Source organism: Scylla paramamosain, chromosome 12 (assembly GCF_035594125.1).
Source record: "Scylla paramamosain isolate STU-SP2022 chromosome 12, ASM3559412v1, whole genome shotgun sequence".
NCBI classification, from domain to species: Eukaryota; Metazoa; Arthropoda; class Malacostraca; order Decapoda; family Portunidae; genus Scylla; species Scylla paramamosain.
This window is the reverse complement of record NC_087162.1, coordinates 15,878,890-15,896,293: the sequence shown is the minus strand read 5'-3', so window position 1 is coordinate 15,896,293 and position 17,404 is coordinate 15,878,890. Positions and strand designations below refer to the sequence as shown.

Below are 17,404 nucleotides of genomic sequence, written 5' to 3'. Positions count from 1 at the left end.
TTAGCTTTTCTCTCCCTTCACTGACCATCCTGGTGAACTAGCCTTCAACTTTGCTATCCTCCACAACCTAAAGCAACTGGTGCAAGACACTACTCGTATTCCTGACCGTCTTGAAGATACGCCCAACATTCTTGACCTTTTCCTAACCCCTAATCCTTTTGCTAGTGTTGTTACCCTATCTTCTCCGTTAGGCTCCTCCGATCACAATCTTATATCTGTATCTTGTCCTATCGCTCCAATCCCTCCTCAGGATCCACCAAAGCGGAGGTGCCTCTGGCGTTTTACCTCTGCTAATTGGGGGTACCTGAGGAGGTATTATGCTGATTTTCCTTGGAATGACTTCTGCTTACGTATCAGAGACCCATTTCTGTGAGGTGATAGTGTCTGGCATGGAGGCGTACATTCCTCACTCTTTCTCTCGACCTAAACCTTCCAAACCTTGGTTTAACACAGCCTGTTCTCGTGTTATACATGATAGAGAGGTAGCCCACAAAAGATACTTGAGCCTTCCATCACCAGAATTTCATGGACTTTATATTTCTGCCCGGAATCATGCCAAGTCTGTTCTCCATTTAGCCAGAAACTTTTTCATTAATAGAAAGTGACAAAATCTTTCAAGATCTAACTCCCCTCATGACTTCTGGCATCTAGCCAAAAGCATCTCCAATAACTTTGCTTCTTCATCTTTCCCTCGTTTATTTCAACCTGATGGCACCACTGCCATCTCGTCTATTTCTAAAGCTGAACTCTTCGCTCAAACCTTTGCTAAAAAAGTCTACCTTGGATGATTCAGGGCTTGTTCCTCCTCTCCTCCACCTTCTGACTACTTCATGCTGCCCACTAAGATCCTTCGCAGTGATGTTTTCCACGCCCTCGCTGGCCTAAACCCTCGGAAGGCTTATGTACCTGATGGGGTCCCTCCTATTGTTCTTCGAAACTGTGCCTTCTTACTTACACCTTGCTTAGTCAAACTCTTTCAACCCAGCCTATCAATGTCTACCTTTCCTTCCTGCTGGAAATTTGCCTACATTTAACCTGTTCCTAAAAAAGGGTGACAGTTCTAATCCCTCATACTACCGTCACTTTAATTTCCTGCTTATCTAAAGTTTTTGAATCTATCCTCAAAAGGAAGATTCTTAAACATCTATCGCTTCACAACCTTCAATCTGATCGGCAGTATGGGTTCCGTCAAGGCCGCTCTACTGGTGATATGGCTTTTTTTTTTTTCTTGGTCATCCTCTTTTAAAGATTTTGGTGAAACTTTTGTTTTTGCTTAAGGCATATCAAAAGGTTTTGACAGAGTCTGGTACAAAGTTTTGATTTCCAAACTACCCTCCTACAGCTTCTATCCTTCTCTCTCTGTAACTTCATCTCGAGGGTCTCTTCTCACCATTTGCTGCGGTGGTAGACGGTCATTGTTCTTCTCCCAAATCTATTAACAGTGGTATTTCTCAGGATTCTGTCCTGTCACCCACTCTCTTCTTATTGTTTATCAATGATCCTGTAAACCAAACTTCTTGTCCTATCCACACCTACGCTGATGATGATACCACCTTCCACTTTTCCACGTCTTTTCGTAGACCTCCAACCTTTCAGGAAGTAAACAGTTCACGCAGGGGAGCCACAAAACGCCTGACTTCTCATCTCCCTAAAATTTCTTATTGGGGCAGAGCAAACTTAGTATTGCTCAAAGCCTCAAAACTCAATTTCTCCATCTATCCACTCGACACAACCTTCCAGACAACTATCCCCTCTTCTTCAATGACACTCAACTGTCCCCCTCTTCTAGGCTGAACATCCTCGGTCTGTCTTTTACTTATTCTAAACTAGAAACTTCACATTTCATCTCTAGCTAAAACAACTTCTATGAAGTTAAGCGTTCTGAGTCATCTCTGCCAGTTTTTCTCATTCCCCCAGCTACTAACTCTGTACAAGGACCTTGTCCGTCCATGTATGGAGTATGCCCCACATACTGGTGTGGGGCGATTCCAATCATACCGCTCTTCTAGACAAGGTGAAATCAAAACCTTTTCGTCTTATCAACTCCTCTCCTCTATCTTACTGTCTTTAGCCTCTTTCTCATCGCCGCAATGCTGCATCTCTTGCTATCTTCCACGGCTAATTTCATGGTAACTGCTATTATGATCTTGCTAACTGCATACCTCCCCTCCTCCCGCGGCCTCGCTGCACAAGACTTTCTTCTTTCTCTCATCCCTTTTGTGTCTACCTCTCTATTGCAAGAGTTAACCAGTATTATCAGTCTTTCATCCCTTTCTCTGGTAAACTGAACTCCTTGCCTCTTCCTGTGTTTCCTCCTTCCTATGACTTGATCAAATCTTTCAAGAGGAGGTTTCAAGACCTTATCCTCCATTATTTAATTTCTCTATTTGGAATTCTCTGTAGGGCCTAGCATTAAGTGGACCTTTTTTATATATAATTTTTTTGTTGGCCTTGGCCAGTGGCCTTCTTACATAAAAAAAGGAAAAAGAAAAAAAACATTGGGAATACGATTTTTTTTTTTTTTCATTCCTTATAAATAAAGAAAATATTCATTCCTCGTCATATAAAGATTTATTTTTTTTTCAAATCCAGCAACGGAGTTACTTTATAATTGAAAGTACGAATTGCTGGAATGGATTCTATTAGATATTATTAATTGGTATATGTTCTTATATCTTTTAAGTCTTAAACTAAATATCAAAATAATTCTAGGCGTGCTAATAAGAAAAAATAAATAACTTTTCTATCGACAAACAAAACACAGCTAGAGCAGATTTATTATATATTATAGTTTGTTATATTTTCTATAATAAATTAAATATGAAAAAAAGCTAAATTCATTAAGGAAAGAAATATATAATATGGCACCGAAATGTTTTTTTCCCCTCCTTTCCATACCTCCTTCTCCTCTTTCCTCCTCATTGTACTCCTCCTCTCCCTTCCACCTCCTCTTCCTCCTCCTCTTACACACCCGAATCTAGAAAACACCTGGAAACAACTGGAAAATCCTGGGCTCCGCGTGCCGGGTCGCCAAGGATACCGTGTTCTGTGTGTGTGTGTGTGTGTGTGTGTGTGTGTGTGCTTCACTACTGCAAGGCAAGTCGCCTTTCCCTTTTTCCTCTCACTCCCGAACATTCAAATCCTCAATTTTGGTGTCTTTTTATTGAGCTTGCCATTCAAAACACAAGCCACATAATTTTTGGGTATAAACAAAAATTGTTAATCTTTCTGGCACCAGTTGGCATCTCCTAAACTGCCTGGCAACTCTGAGGCCCGTATTCAGAGACGCACTGCTCTCTCACCCCGAATGTTTTCAATGTCGTGGTAAAGTTAAACGGGTTTTTCAGGATGTTTTTAAGCTGCTTGTGACAAATTAACGACATTTCTATATTATTAACAGGAGAGGCACGCTTGAGAATCAGGCTAATTATCTCTATGGCCTTGAAAATAGTCGTGGTGAAAGAGCAAAGCGTTTCTGAATACGGGCCTCAGAACTGTCAGGCTGTTTACGAGATGTTAACTGACTCCAGATCTGCGTACTGGAAGAAAACAAAGCTGTATATATTATTCCTTCATTACAGCAAAGCTTACCACAGATTGCCCCGTGATAAGCTAGTTCAGGTGCTGCGGGCTATCTCTCTACGTATGCACCAGAAGCGTGCTCCGCTTCGCCACCATCAAGGCCACGGCGGGTGTGCGCCAGGGGGGCCCGTCGAGCTGCCTGTTATTTACTGTATATATGGACAATACGATGAGCATGTTGAAGAGGAATGTCGGTGCTGAGAGTCTTTTAAGGGATTTACATGCATTTTTACTAGTGGATGACGTGGCAATCCTGGCCACGTCCAGAGAAATGTGCCTGACTATTGTCAGGAATATGGCATGGTGATGAACGAGAAGAAAACGAAGTTCCTAGTGATTCGTGGGAAGGCTGAGGACACTGTGACACTCACAACACGCTCCACTACACTATGGTATAGTACGAATTATCTGTATCTGGGAGGGTGGTTCAGCAACGACGCTAAAATGAGTACTGTATCGGGATTACATGAACCATCTAACGAGTCACAACTAAATAAGTTTGCTATATTACGCGTCGCTAGCAACATATGGCGTACATCATGCCAACAAGCGCACGGTGTTCCACGTCGCCATGACGTCTTCTCTCCTCTGTAGCACGAAAACTGGCTCATGCACAATCCCGACAAGCTAAATGTACAATATAAGAGAGCAGTGAAATGTTTGCTAGGAGCCTCGTAGAAGGCGAATCCCTCCCATGCACGATGTAATTACGAGGAAGAGACTCAATTTTATAGAATCCAAACTGTATCAAGTGATGAAGACGAGTCTTTGCACCCGTTATATGTATTGTAACTCTGAACGCACCAGTATATTACATAAGAAAGAAACGAGAGAGAAGAAGAAAGAAGAAAGAAGAAAAGAAGAAAGAAGAAAATAAGAGAGAAGAAAGTAAAATAAATAAGAGGAGCAGGGAAACAACAAGCCGGTCTCCTCCGGAAGAGCAATTTCCAGCTTCCTATGAGATGTCCACGATTAGGAAACCGGAAAGCGCAAAAACAAGAGGCCAGAACAACAGGAAGAAGGAAATAGCACAAGATCCCATAACCAAAAACAACAAACATGAAGCGGGTCACCACTACCGGAAAAAGAGGATTAACATAGGGCACCGTATCAAGGAGGCGGAGCGAAAGGGAAGGTGGAGCCAGAAGGGGAAAGTAAATTACCAAGGAAAGGTTGACCTAGGAAAACATATCGATGCCTACATACACTCCGCCTTGAACCTTGCCTTAATTTTTGATTGGCCAGAGGTAGTCTGTGATTGGTCAAGGATATTTTCTGAAAGACCACATATAGTATTAGATAGGTTAAAAGGTCAAAAAGTAGTGTGTAATTGATTAGGATGCATAAGTCACCACGCCTAAGGACCGGGTCATTAATAGAATCGTTTGAGTATATTATAATGTGTAACAGTGGAATAATTCAGTAGCTGATGGAGAGAAAGGGGTTTTAGTCCCAGACCAGAGAGGCTGAGACGAGATCGAGAGGCACATGTTGTTGTTTGTGAGTAGAGCTTAAAGGTTGTGTAACGCAGTCTAGGAAAATTATTTAATTAATAATTTGATGGAGGTGAAAGGAGAAAACCTATAGGATTTGTTGGATGTTTGTGTTATTTTGATGTTTAGTTATAGGATGTTGTGTATTGTGTCTTTGTGTACTGTGTTTGATGTTACTGACGTGAATGTTGAACTCTGACGTGTGGGATGCGAGTTGAATTTTGTGACTGAACTATGAAAACAAAAAAAAATGTGGAAAATAAACTGCAAGTTCCTTGATTGAAACTGATTTTGTACTTAATTTTAATGAATTAAATATCGAAAATGACCAGTGTCCAATATCATTCCCGGGCCACGTGTATAATAATTAATTGATCTTGCATGCAACATTGTGAGCACGACATATGAAATGTGCAGAAGAGCGATCACCCCAGGCTATAAATTCCTTTCATAGTCAATGCAGCGTGATTATAATGTAGATCTACTACACGAAACTATTAACGCTAAGCCTTTACTAAAGGTTAGAGGGGCCGTGTCCTATCGTTGTGTGTGTGTGTGTGTGTGTGTGTGTGTGTGTGTGTGTGTGTGTGTGTGTGTGTGTGTGTGTGTGTGTGTGTGTGTGTGTGTGTGTGTGTGTGTGTGTGTGTGTGTGTGTGTGTGTGTGTGTGTGTGAGGCAAAAAAAACAGAACTACCGGATGGATGGGTGATTTCTCTTAGGTCAAAGTTAAACCTCACGTCAGCATCACGAAAGGATGAGGAGTAAGCGGGGCATCTATCACGACGAAACATAGTCTCACTACCAATGCCTGTAAATCTTAGCTAAGTTTACCCTAAATGTACTCTTATTGTTGCCTTCATTATCCACATATGACACCAAAGCATATTTTTGCACATTAGGTCTGGATCTCAAACATCCACTGCCAAAACAGCATCCTTGTCCGACGCTTTGTTAAGATTTTATTTGCTTAAAACGATAGGACACGGCACCTCAAACCTTTAGTACCCTACCTTGCTCTGCCCTTCCTCCTGTCTTTCCCTGCCCTACCTTTCCCAGCCGTGTCCTAATCTATCTACCTTACGTCCTGTCTTTTCTTGACCTATCTTGCCCAACCGTGTCCTAAGTCCTAACCCACTTTCCCCTGACCTGCCTTAATATGCGTCACAACGCCTAAACGCCATGCAAAATACTAGCCAACCAGTGACGCCACATGCAAGGAGACTAAGGATGCACAATGAAGATTAAAAACAGATCAATAAAGAAGTGAATGAATGAATGAAAAAATAAAACGAACAAGTAAATAAATAAACTTAACCTTCACAGACGTAGCAATTCATTAAGGCATTAGTTTTCAGTTTAGTCATTGATAAAAATAACTTCATATAATAAGAAAAAAAAAACATCTTTCAACGAACAAATATATCCCGTAAGGTACACGTGAAATCAGCATCCTGTCTAGGTAATTCCACACGCATGAAATATACACGAGCGACCCAAAGAGCATGACGGTAACAGTAGTGGAGACGAAGAGACGTGCCAGAGACAGTTATGGCTCAGTCTGCCTTCCTGCCTTACATTCTCCTACACTGTACAGCGGTGGGGGGGGAGGTGCTGTCCTTGGGGCAAGACTGCTGTGCAGGTAGCACACAAGATCGTCTACTTTCGATCACTGTTTCATCCATTTATATATTTATCTATCTGCCTGTTTGTCTTTCGTTTTTTTTTTTTTTTTTTGTTTATCTGATAGACTGTCTGTTTGTATGTACGTCTGTTTCTCTATTAGGCTATATAGTCTGTTCGTCTGTTTTTCTTTTTTTTCTGTTTTATCTATTAACCTGTCTGTCTATCCGCTTGTTTCTGTTTCGGTCTGTCTGTCTGTCTAGGCTTAGCCAATAATACATATATATATATATATATATATATATATATATATATATATATATATATATATATATATATATATATATATATATATATATATATATATATATATATATATATTTTTTTTTTTTTTTTTTTTTTTTTTTTTTTTTTCTTTTTTTTATGTACGAAGGACATTGGCCAAAGGTAGCACAAACGAATTAGGAAAAGAAAAAAACGAGGTACCAGTCCCTAAAAGAAAGAGGACAAAAAGATCATCTAAATTCGGAGAAGTGTCTTGAAGCCTGCCTCGTCTCCTGGGAAGAATAACAATGCAAAGGAGGTGTTTCCTGTCCCTCGCTCGTTTCCTTCAAGTCCTTCACAACGCACAATTATTCCCTCGGCTGCTCCTGGAATGCGAAGACAGGCAACTTTCATCCCACTACGAAGACTAATTGCAAAACCATTACCTTCTTTCCGCACCATGATGCGACCACATAATGGTGAGGACTGTAATGCAAACACCGATAAACTCACAGTTTTTCTGATCTTGACTGTGTGTGTGTGTGTGTGTGTGTGTGTGTGTGTGTGTGTGTGTGTGTGTGTGTGTGTGTGTGTGTGTGTGTGTGTGTATTAAGAAAGAAAAGTTCAAAGAAAGCATCCTTTCCACGTAAGAATCCAAAAGCTTTCTTTTTCTTTAATTTTATTTTTAAATATTTATGCTCCTGTTTTGCTTTACTGACCACACGGGATCTGTTTTGCCTCTCTCTCTCTCTCTCTCTCTCTCTCTCTCTCTCTCTCTCTCTCTCTCTCTCTCTCTCTCTCTCTCTCTCTCTCTCTCTCTCTCTCTCCTTCAAGTATGCTTTCTTTTCCTATTATCCTCCTTCCATTTTTCCTTTGTACTGGGCTGATGTTTCCTGCCAGTTTCTCTGAGTATTTCTCTGTTCCCTTTCCTTCGTTTTAACCTTCATCCTTATTAACACGCATTCCTTACTCTCCCATTTTTGCACACAATCAGTTCCTTGCCTTTCTTCTTCTTCTTCTTCTTCTTCTTCTTCTTCTTCTTCTTCTTCTTCTTCTTCTTCTTCTTCTTCTTTTTCTTCTTCGTCTTCCTTTTCTTCTTTTTCTTCATCTTCTTATTCCTCTTTTCCTCCTTCTCCTTCTTCTATTTCTTTTTTTTTTGTTTTGTTATTGTTGCTGTTGTTCTTTTTCTTTTTCTTCTTTCTCACTCCTCCTCCTCTTCCTCCTCCTCAGTATGTAAACGTTTCACATCTTTCCTACTTCCTCTTTAACTCTGTCATATTATCACCACCACCACCACCATGTACAGGTTTCAAGGTCAGAAAGGTGAAGTGAGGCAGGGCGAGGCTCCTCCACCTACTATTATCATTGCTTTACATCTTCCACTCTCCCCGCGGCCACGTCATGCATAATAGACTGGAATGCCTCTCTCTCTCTCTCTCTCTCTCTCTCTCTCTCTCTCTCTCTCTCTCTCTCTCTCTCTCTCTCTCTCAACTGTGTAGTTTTGTTGTGTCTAAGTGTACATAAGGATTAACGAACAGACAATCACTTTCTCTGAACCTCCACAACAAGAGTCATGTGTCTTTTTTTTCCCTTGCGTGTAAGGGAGACTCGCCAAGGGTACGAAAATGAATACAAATAAAAACAAAACCCTGCTCCACCCGTCAAAAAAAAAAAAAAGAGAGAGAAGAACCGGGAGAGTTGGTCAATTTAGTTTACGAAGCTGGTGTCTTGTTACCACCAGATATTTGTCTACCTTTTATTCATTTGTTTTCTTCTCTCTCTCTCTCTCTCTCCCTCTCTCTCTCTCTCTCTCTCTCTCTCTCTCTCTCTCTCTCTCTCTCTCTCTCTCTCTCTCTCTCTCTCTCATGAGGTATACCGGAGCAAGAACATGCTATAAACAAATCCACGTTGATAGGAGAGGCGCCGGTTTACTATGTAATACCTACATTTTTTTTTCTCTCTTATCTGAGTCAACTTTCTTTCTATTACAAGCGCCGCTTGTTGCCACGCTGAGGTGAGCAGGCCACAAGGGCACCTCACCCTCTGCACACCGCCTGGACAGACAGTCACCCACAATGCTTGTTAAGTTGAGGTCTGGGAAGTGAGAACTCGATCACTGAGGAGTTAAAAACATTGGGAAGACCTGCTCTGTATTGGTATCATGTACTGGTATCACCAAGAGGCAGTAGGAACCTGCCGAAACGATAATTACTCCCAGTGAGGTAAAGCACTGGATCAGGGGGTGCTGTGAATTCTTTATTAAACACAGCTGTGATCTCACTGAACGTTTCTCTTTGTGTCTCACAATACAAGGGGGCAGTCACAGCCTGCCCTCTAAAGACAACTCTCTTCCTTCACACAAAACTACAAGCACCTAATTACACACACACCCTTCACTCAAAATTCAAAATTATCATGGCGACTCCTACACCAGTCTCAGAGTCCCCATCTGGGGAGGGGACCACAAATGTCCCCAGGTCGAACTGCTCTTCTGGTATCGACACTAATTGTCTTCACACCTCCCTCAACTTTTTCTTCATTAAATTCCGCATCATTCGCGGTCTTAGATATAATTTTTAATCTGTAGGACACCACCTTTCCTCCACTAAACCTCATATTTTCCTCACTGAAACTCAGGTGTCTGAGGCAACTGACAGTAGCCCCTTTTCTGTTCCCTCCTACTTTCTCTATCCTCATTTTCAATCCAAAGCTGGATGTTGTGTTTATGTGCGCAATGACAACCTGCTCTCGTCCCCACGCTCTTGAATCTTCCGAGTTTTCCACAATCTAGCTACGACTACAGAGTCACTCTCAAACTAAATTTATCTGTGTTGTATACCTCTAAACTAATTTCTCTGACTATAAGAAATTCTTTGACTACCTACTTAACTTCCAAAGTGGAGCACATTCTGACTCTCTTCCCTTTGCGAAAATCTCCATGCAGGGAGATTTCAATGTTCGCCACCAGCTTTGGCTTTTCTCTCCCTTTATTGACTATCATGGTGAACTAGCCTTCAACTTTGCTATCCACCCACGACCTAGAGCAACTAGTGCAACACCCCACTCGTATTCCTGACCGTCTTGGACATTCTTGACCTTTTCCTAACCTCTAATCCATCTGATTATGCTGTTACCCTCTCTTCTCCGCCGGGGTCCCCCAATCACAATTTCATATCTGTATCTTGTCCTATCACTCCAATCCCTCCTCAGGATCCCCCTAACCGGAGGTGCCTCTGGCGTTTTGCCTCTGCTAGTTGGGGAGAACTGAGGAGGTATTTTGCTGATGTTCCTTGGAATGACCACTGCTTCCCTGACAGAGCCCCGTTTCTGTGTGCCGAGTGCATAACAGAGGTGATAGAGTCTGACATGAAGGCGTACATTCCTCACTCTTTCTCTCGACCTAAACCTTCCAAACCCTGGTTTAACACAGCCTGTTCTCGTACTATACATGATAGAGAGGTGGCCCACAAAAGGTACTTAAGCCTTCCATCACCAGAGTCTCATGCACTTTATATTTCTACTCGGAACCATGCCAAATTTGTTCTCCAACTAGCCAAAAATTCCTTCATTAATAGAAAGTGTTAAAATCTTTCAAGATCTGACTCCCCTCGTGATTTCTGGCATCTAGCCAAAAACACCTCCAATAACTTTGCTTCTTCTTCTTTCCCTCCTTTATTTCAACCAGATGGCACCACTGCTATCATATCTATCTCTAAAGATGAACTCGTCGCTCAAACCTTTGCTAAAAAAAGTTTACCTTGGATGATTCAGGGCTTGTTCCTCCCTCTCCTCCACCCTCTGCCTTCTTCATGCTACCTATTAAAATTCTTCGCAATGATGTTTTCCATGCACTTGCTGACTAAACCCTCGGAAGGCTTATGGACCTGATGGGGTCTCTCCTATTGTTCTCCGAAACTGTGCCTCCGTGCTTGCACCTTGCCTAGTCAAACTCTTTCAGCTCTGTCTGTCAACATCTACCTTTCCTTCTTGCTGGAAGTTTGCCTACATTCAGCCTGTTCCTAAAAAGGGTGACCGTTCTAATCCCTCAAACTACCGTCCTATTGCTTTAATTTCCTGCCTATCTAAAGCTTTTGAATCTATCCTCAACAGAAAGATTCTTAAACATCTATCACTTCAAAACCTTCTATCTGATCGCCAGTATGGGTTCCGTCAAGGCCGCTCTACTGGTGATCTGGCATTTTTTGGTGGGGAGTTTTTTTTATTTTTTTATTTTGGTGAAACTTTTGCTGTTGCCTTGGATATATCAAAAACTTTTTATAGAGTCTGGCACAAAGCTTTGATTTCCAAACTACCCTTCTACGGTTTCTATCCTTCTCTCTGTAACTCATATTTCCTTTCTGACGGTTTTATTGCTGCTGTGGTAGATGGTTATTGTTCTTCTCCAAAATCTATTAACAGTGGTGTTCCTCAGTGTTTTGTCCTGTCACCCACTCTGTTCTTATTATTCATCAATAACCTTTTAAACCAAATTCCTTGTCCTATCCACTCCTACGCTGATGATGCCACCCTGCACTTTTTCAAGTCTTTTCATAGACGCCCAACCCTTCAGGAAGTAAGCATTTCACGCAGGGAAGCTACAGAACGCCTGATTTCTGGTCTCTATAAAATTGCTGATCGGGGAAAAGCCTCAAAAACTCATTTCCTCCTCCTCTTTCTCGTCACCGCAATGTTGCATCTCTTCCTGTCTTCTACCCCTATTTTCATGCTAACTGCTCTTCTGATCTTACAAACTGCATGCTTCCCCTCCTCCCGCGGCCAAAACTTTCTTCTTTCTCTCATCTCTCTCTCTCTCTCTCTCTCTCTCTCTCTCTCTCTCTCTCTCTCTCTCTCTCTCTCTCTCTCTCTGTCCACCTCTTTAATGCAAGAGTTAACCAGTATTCTAAATCATTCATCCCTTTCTCTGGTAAACTCTGGAACTTTCTGCCTGCTTCTGTATTTCCACCTTCCTATGACTTGAACTCCTTCAAGAGGAAGGTTTCAAGACGTTTATCCTTCAATTTTTTTACCACCACTTCGGACCCTGTTCGGGGACAGGCATCTCAGTGAGCTTTTACTTTTTTTTTCTCTCTTTTTTTTCTTATTAGATTTTTGTTGCCTTTGGCCCGGTGTCCCTCCTATATATATAAAAAAAAAAAAACCTGATGATGATGATAATGATGATGATAATGACGATGATGATGATGACAAAAGAATTAGCTACAAAGGAATATAAGCAGCAACAGACCCCTAGCTAATTATGATAATGATGATGATGATGATGATGACGATGACGATGACGACGAGGAGAAGGAGGAGGACAAGAAAGAACGGAACCTTTGGCATCTTACATTTCTTACTTCAAAATATTAATCTAGTGTAACTTATCACCAACAGACTTCGTAGGGACAAACAGATCGGAGAAGAAGGAGGAGGAAGAAGAGGGGGAGTGGAGAAACCTGTTGACCTAGTATTGAGGAAGTTGATGGGTGGACTGGGTACACGTGTGGTGAGATTAGCCATGAAAGAGATGAGCCGGTCTGAGAGAGAGAGAGAGAGAGAGAGAGAGAGAGAGAGAGAGAGAGAGAGAGAGAGAGAGAGAGAGAGAGAGAGAGAGAGAGAGAGAGAGAGTTATGAGATGTCTGACGCGGTGAGAGTGGATGGCCATGTTTGTTGAGAAGACAGAGAGAAAGAGAGAGTACATTCAGTGAAAGATTCGGTGTAAAAGAAAGAAGCAAGCGATGGAATGAGTATGCTGCAAGAGGATCAGTCAGAAGGGAGGGCTGTATTGATAAGGAGTGGAAGAATTTTCGTAGGGGAAGTGTGTAGGATTCCCACTGACCATCGCCACCACCGCCATCACGACACAAACAAACAATCTCTTCACACCCTGCTTATCTAATTCTTATTTTCTCAGGATCGTGTCATGGTTCCTGTGTGGAGTGCGGCTCCTGTTTCTTCACCTTCCTGTACTTTTCCGTGCCTTCCCGAGATCGTGGTGAAAATATCAAATCGTTAACTACGTAAGGAGAGAAGGGATCGTACTCTCGCACATTTCAACGTCTCATCTTGACTAATCATAACACAGTTTATTGGAAATTACTACGATTTTCCCATTGTTTTCATGATTGCAGTGTTAGTTTAGCTTGGTTTCTGCATCACGAACAGGAAAAACACACATGAAAACTGGCTTTAGTGGAAGGTATTACGGTTTTCCAAGTGTTTTCATAATTACAGAGATAGTTTAGCTCCGTGTCTGCATCATGAATAGGAAAAAAAAAATAGACTAACCATAACTGTGGCTTTTGGAAATGCTCCTGATGAGAAAATGAAGCGCTTAAGAAGACAAGCGTACAAGTGACGTCTGGTATTTGATCCCTTATAAGCTGCGCATAACATTAATGGAGTGAGAAAAGTTTTGTTATTTCTCGTTACTAGGGAAGAAAAGAGATTAGCAGACTAAGCCACAGTACAAATTATACATATATATTGCACAACCTGTGTATCACCTTATGGCAATCAATCAATCAATCAATCAATCAATCAATCAATCAATCAATCAATTAATCTACTCAACACTAAGACACGTAAGTGAAAACAGAACTGCGTGGTTAAAAGAACAACTGCAAACTATTTATTTATTTGGAGTCACTGTTCTCTGTGACCTTGAGAAAGTTGCGAGGTGGCGACTCCTTCCCACTTCCCCCTTCCCCGATACCTCTCCAACACCGCCCCCTTCCCCCGGTCACCAGGCGGCAGAAAGTCATCCTACGCACAAAGGTAAAGCTTGCACGACACTACTCCGGGGACTGGACTCTAACCCCGGGCATTGCGATCGAAGGACAGTGTAGGGTACAGACAGGGAGGGAATTAGTCACTATTATTCTGACCTTTGCTAGGAGTCTGTATGTATCCGGAACCGTCACGTGTCCTGTCTTGCTACACAGGCACATCTATACCCTCCCTCCCTTCCATAGAGACATACAGATAGACGGAGAGAGATAAGCAGATAGATGGATAGGTAGATAGATTGATAGGTAGATAAACACAAATACATACATATATGCATGAATACATAAATATAAAGATAGAAAAACATTCACAGATACATAGACGAAGAGAGAGAGAGAGAGAGAGAGAGAGAGAGAGAGAGAGAGAGAGAGAGAGAGAGAGAGAGAGAGAGAGAGAGAGAGAGAGAGAGAGAGAGATAAATAGTTAGGTAGACAGTGCAGTCCAGTCCTTCATTGTCCATTCACTTGAGACGGTTTTTGAACTTGACAATAACGTTTGATTTCTGTAAAAATTAAATAGAGTATTTACAATATAATGAGGTACACTTCTCTTCAGAGGATTATTAATTAGTTTAAAATTATTCACTTTAACGAGAGCTTTTGTCAAGTCCAGAAAGCATCCACAGATAGACAGATAAAAAGATAGATAGATAGACGGATAGACTGAGACAGACAGATACGTAGATAGACTGATAGATGAATGGATAGATTGACAGACAAACAGACAGGTAAACGGAGAAAGATGGACTAATAGGTAGATAGGTAGGTAGACAGACAGACAGACAGACAGACAGACAGACAGACAGACAGAGACAGACAGACAGACAGACAGACAGAGACAGATTTCTCACACTCCAACAACAATCACACGTAATGAATTGTGCCAGGCCTATCACTTCGTCATAAATTTGCTAGACACTACAAAAAGAGAACGCACGTGCTCATCCCCGTGCTGGTGCTGGTGGTGGTGGTGATCCTGACTGCCTATCCTGCTCTAGCTGGCACAAGACACGTGCATCACCCGGGCTGCTGCCACCTATGCCCGGACAAAAGTAACGGGCAACACGGAAAAACCGGAATATCAACCCCTACACTTTTCAAGGTTCCGAACCCACCACCACCACCATCACTAACACCATCAACACCTGCGTCTTTCCCTCGTTACACCTATTTACTAATTCATGGAGAATGATGTGTATAAAATATTGTATTGAAGTATTTTCTAGTCCGTCTGTCCTTCAGGTTAGCTGTTCACCAATTCACAGAGAATAAAGTGTGTAAACACTGTATTTAAGTGTGTTGCTAGCTCATCTCTCCTTCATGTTAACTGGATTGTAATTTTTGATATTCAGCAGCAAATGGATCGTGACAAGATTTAAATGAGAATTTGAAAGATATATTTTCTAAAAAAAAAAAATCATATCAGATAATTGCAAGCTGTGGACGACTAGAGTTAAACATATATCCTTACTGCTGGTAAAAAAAAAAAAATAAATAAATAAATAAATGAATAAATAAATAAATAAATAAAAATAAAAAATCCATGAGTTTTGCATTTACAAGTAAATTCGTGAAAGTAACCAAATGTTCCCTCAATATAAATCTAACAATACAAAACATGATATCTGACGGGGACTTAACAGGTGTAGCTCTGAACAGACAATCAAGAAGACCAAGCCAAGAATGCCATGTGGAATGCGGCTGGAGAGAGACGCTCCAGGTGATCTTACATGATGCTGAGTAACGCAATAAATGACGTGCGCGGCAATTAACACAGGACATAAATAAGAGTAGAACGGTTGAAACAGTTGAACAGTTTAGACTGAAAGGAATGAGCTGAGCTAATTCGTACGGGTAATCGTAATATGAAAAATTTTGCGTTCATAATGGTTAGAAAATGGAGTTGTATTATACGTATATCAAGAAATGGAATGGAGCGTGTGCAGGACACTGACACACTCACAAACAATGACTTTGAAGACTTGAACACAACAAGAATGAAAAAGAATGTTGACGGACGAGAGGATCATCAGGAGGATAAGGATTGCACATGAATTTTACGAAGCAGCTAAAGAGAAAATGCCTTGACCTCAGAAATTATAACAAAAGACAGCACAGCATCAAACACAGTCCCGTCTCTACATTCCGAGCCGCTCTGTCAGTCCGTGGCTCGGTCAAAGCTCTCATCCAAGTAACAAACCGCGAAGAGCTGGAATAGCATTTTTTACATGTGAAGTCAATAATTTCCAGCAGACCTTTAGGCAAAGCAACAATGAGTCTCCTTCCTCCCACCTTAAAGTAAATCTGTTTTTGCTCAGATTTATGGGGTACATTAAATAAGAAAAAAAAATAAATAAATAGAAAAGGGAAGACCCAAAACATCCCCGCAACAACAACAACAACAACAACAACAACAACAACAACAACAACAACAACAACAACAAAAACAACAAAAACATCGCACAACAGGAATTACCGGAGTTGATGCAACCCTCAGGCGGGGCGGCCCTTGTGCAGACCGGCTGGCTATAAAAGAAGTAACAAGCTTCCCAGCACACCAGACACAGCTCCTCCTCTCACCGCAGCGGAACCTTCCTTCACTCGACATCATGCGAGCTGTAAGTATCCTCTTCCTTGCTTGTAAGACCCAACCAGTGCCTCGGTCTGCCTTTTAGTTTGTCATATCCACATCATCGTAGACAAATAATACCCATGGAACTTATAACGCCTCTCCCCCCTCAGCTGACTCTCCTGTTGGTGGTTGTTGTGGCCCTGACGGCGCTGGTGGTGGTGCAGGCCATGCCAGAACCAGTCGCAGCTCCTCACCCCGAGGCCCTCGCTGACCCAGCTGCCGCCCCTGACCCCAGCAGGCGATTCGGCTACGGATTTGGATTTGGCGGCTATGGCGGCGGTCACCACCACCATCACGGTCACCACGGATACTACCGCCCTCACTACCGTCCATCCTATGGCCACGGCGGCCACTACCACCACCACCACCACCACTGATGCGCAAGCCCGTAATGGACAAGACAGGAAACCTATATAAGCAGTCTTGGAATGTTCAAGGCTTCGGCAGCGACACATCAACACACCTATTACCACTTCTAAACCACTTCCTCAACTACTTCCCCTGCCGCCTCTACTCTCCATCTAAAGAACTTCTTCTGTCACTCATCTTCGCCAAACCAACACTGTAACCATGTTCGGTCGTCTGTCTCTCTCTTTTTTTTTTTTTTCCTATGGAAAATAAAGTGTAAAAATGTTGTACTTCAATGTATCTTCAACCCAAACTTTCTTCACATAAAATTTCATAACTGTGTTCGGCATTGTTTCGTCGCTAAATAAGTCAGAAGTGGACGAGTTTAAATTAAGAAGACGAGCCCACACTCCTCCTCCTGGGCTTCAGGGAGCGCAAGGTGGGGAGATGAGTAGCCTCGGCTAAGAACTTAAGATTACATGAAGTGTAATAATAGCCAAATAGAATACAATACAAGCAAGAGGTTATGTAGTGAGTCAAATACAATAAATATAATACAAGCAAAAGCTTATGCTGTGAGTCAAATACAATACAAGTAAGATATTATGCGGCGAGTGCAATATAAATCAATACAAGCAAGAGGTCGTGAGGTGAGCACTGTGCAGCTGAGACATTCCT

The 17,404-nt window shown here is 41.9% G+C and overlaps 1 protein-coding gene across 1 annotated transcript; it reads left to right on the top strand.

Annotated features, from left to right (window-relative positions):
* Positions 1-16,238: 16,238 nt before the first annotated feature.
* Positions 16,239-17,016, top strand: LOC135105752 (spore coat protein YeeK-like). Its single transcript, XM_064014209.1, has 2 exons — positions 16,239-16,364; positions 16,489-17,016. Exons 1-2 carry the CDS (start codon positions 16,356-16,358, stop codon positions 16,753-16,755), a joined length of 276 nt encoding a protein of 91 aa, XP_063870279.1. The 5' UTR covers positions 16,239-16,355; the 3' UTR covers positions 16,756-17,016.
* The last annotated feature ends 388 nt before the right edge of the window (positions 17,017-17,404 follow it).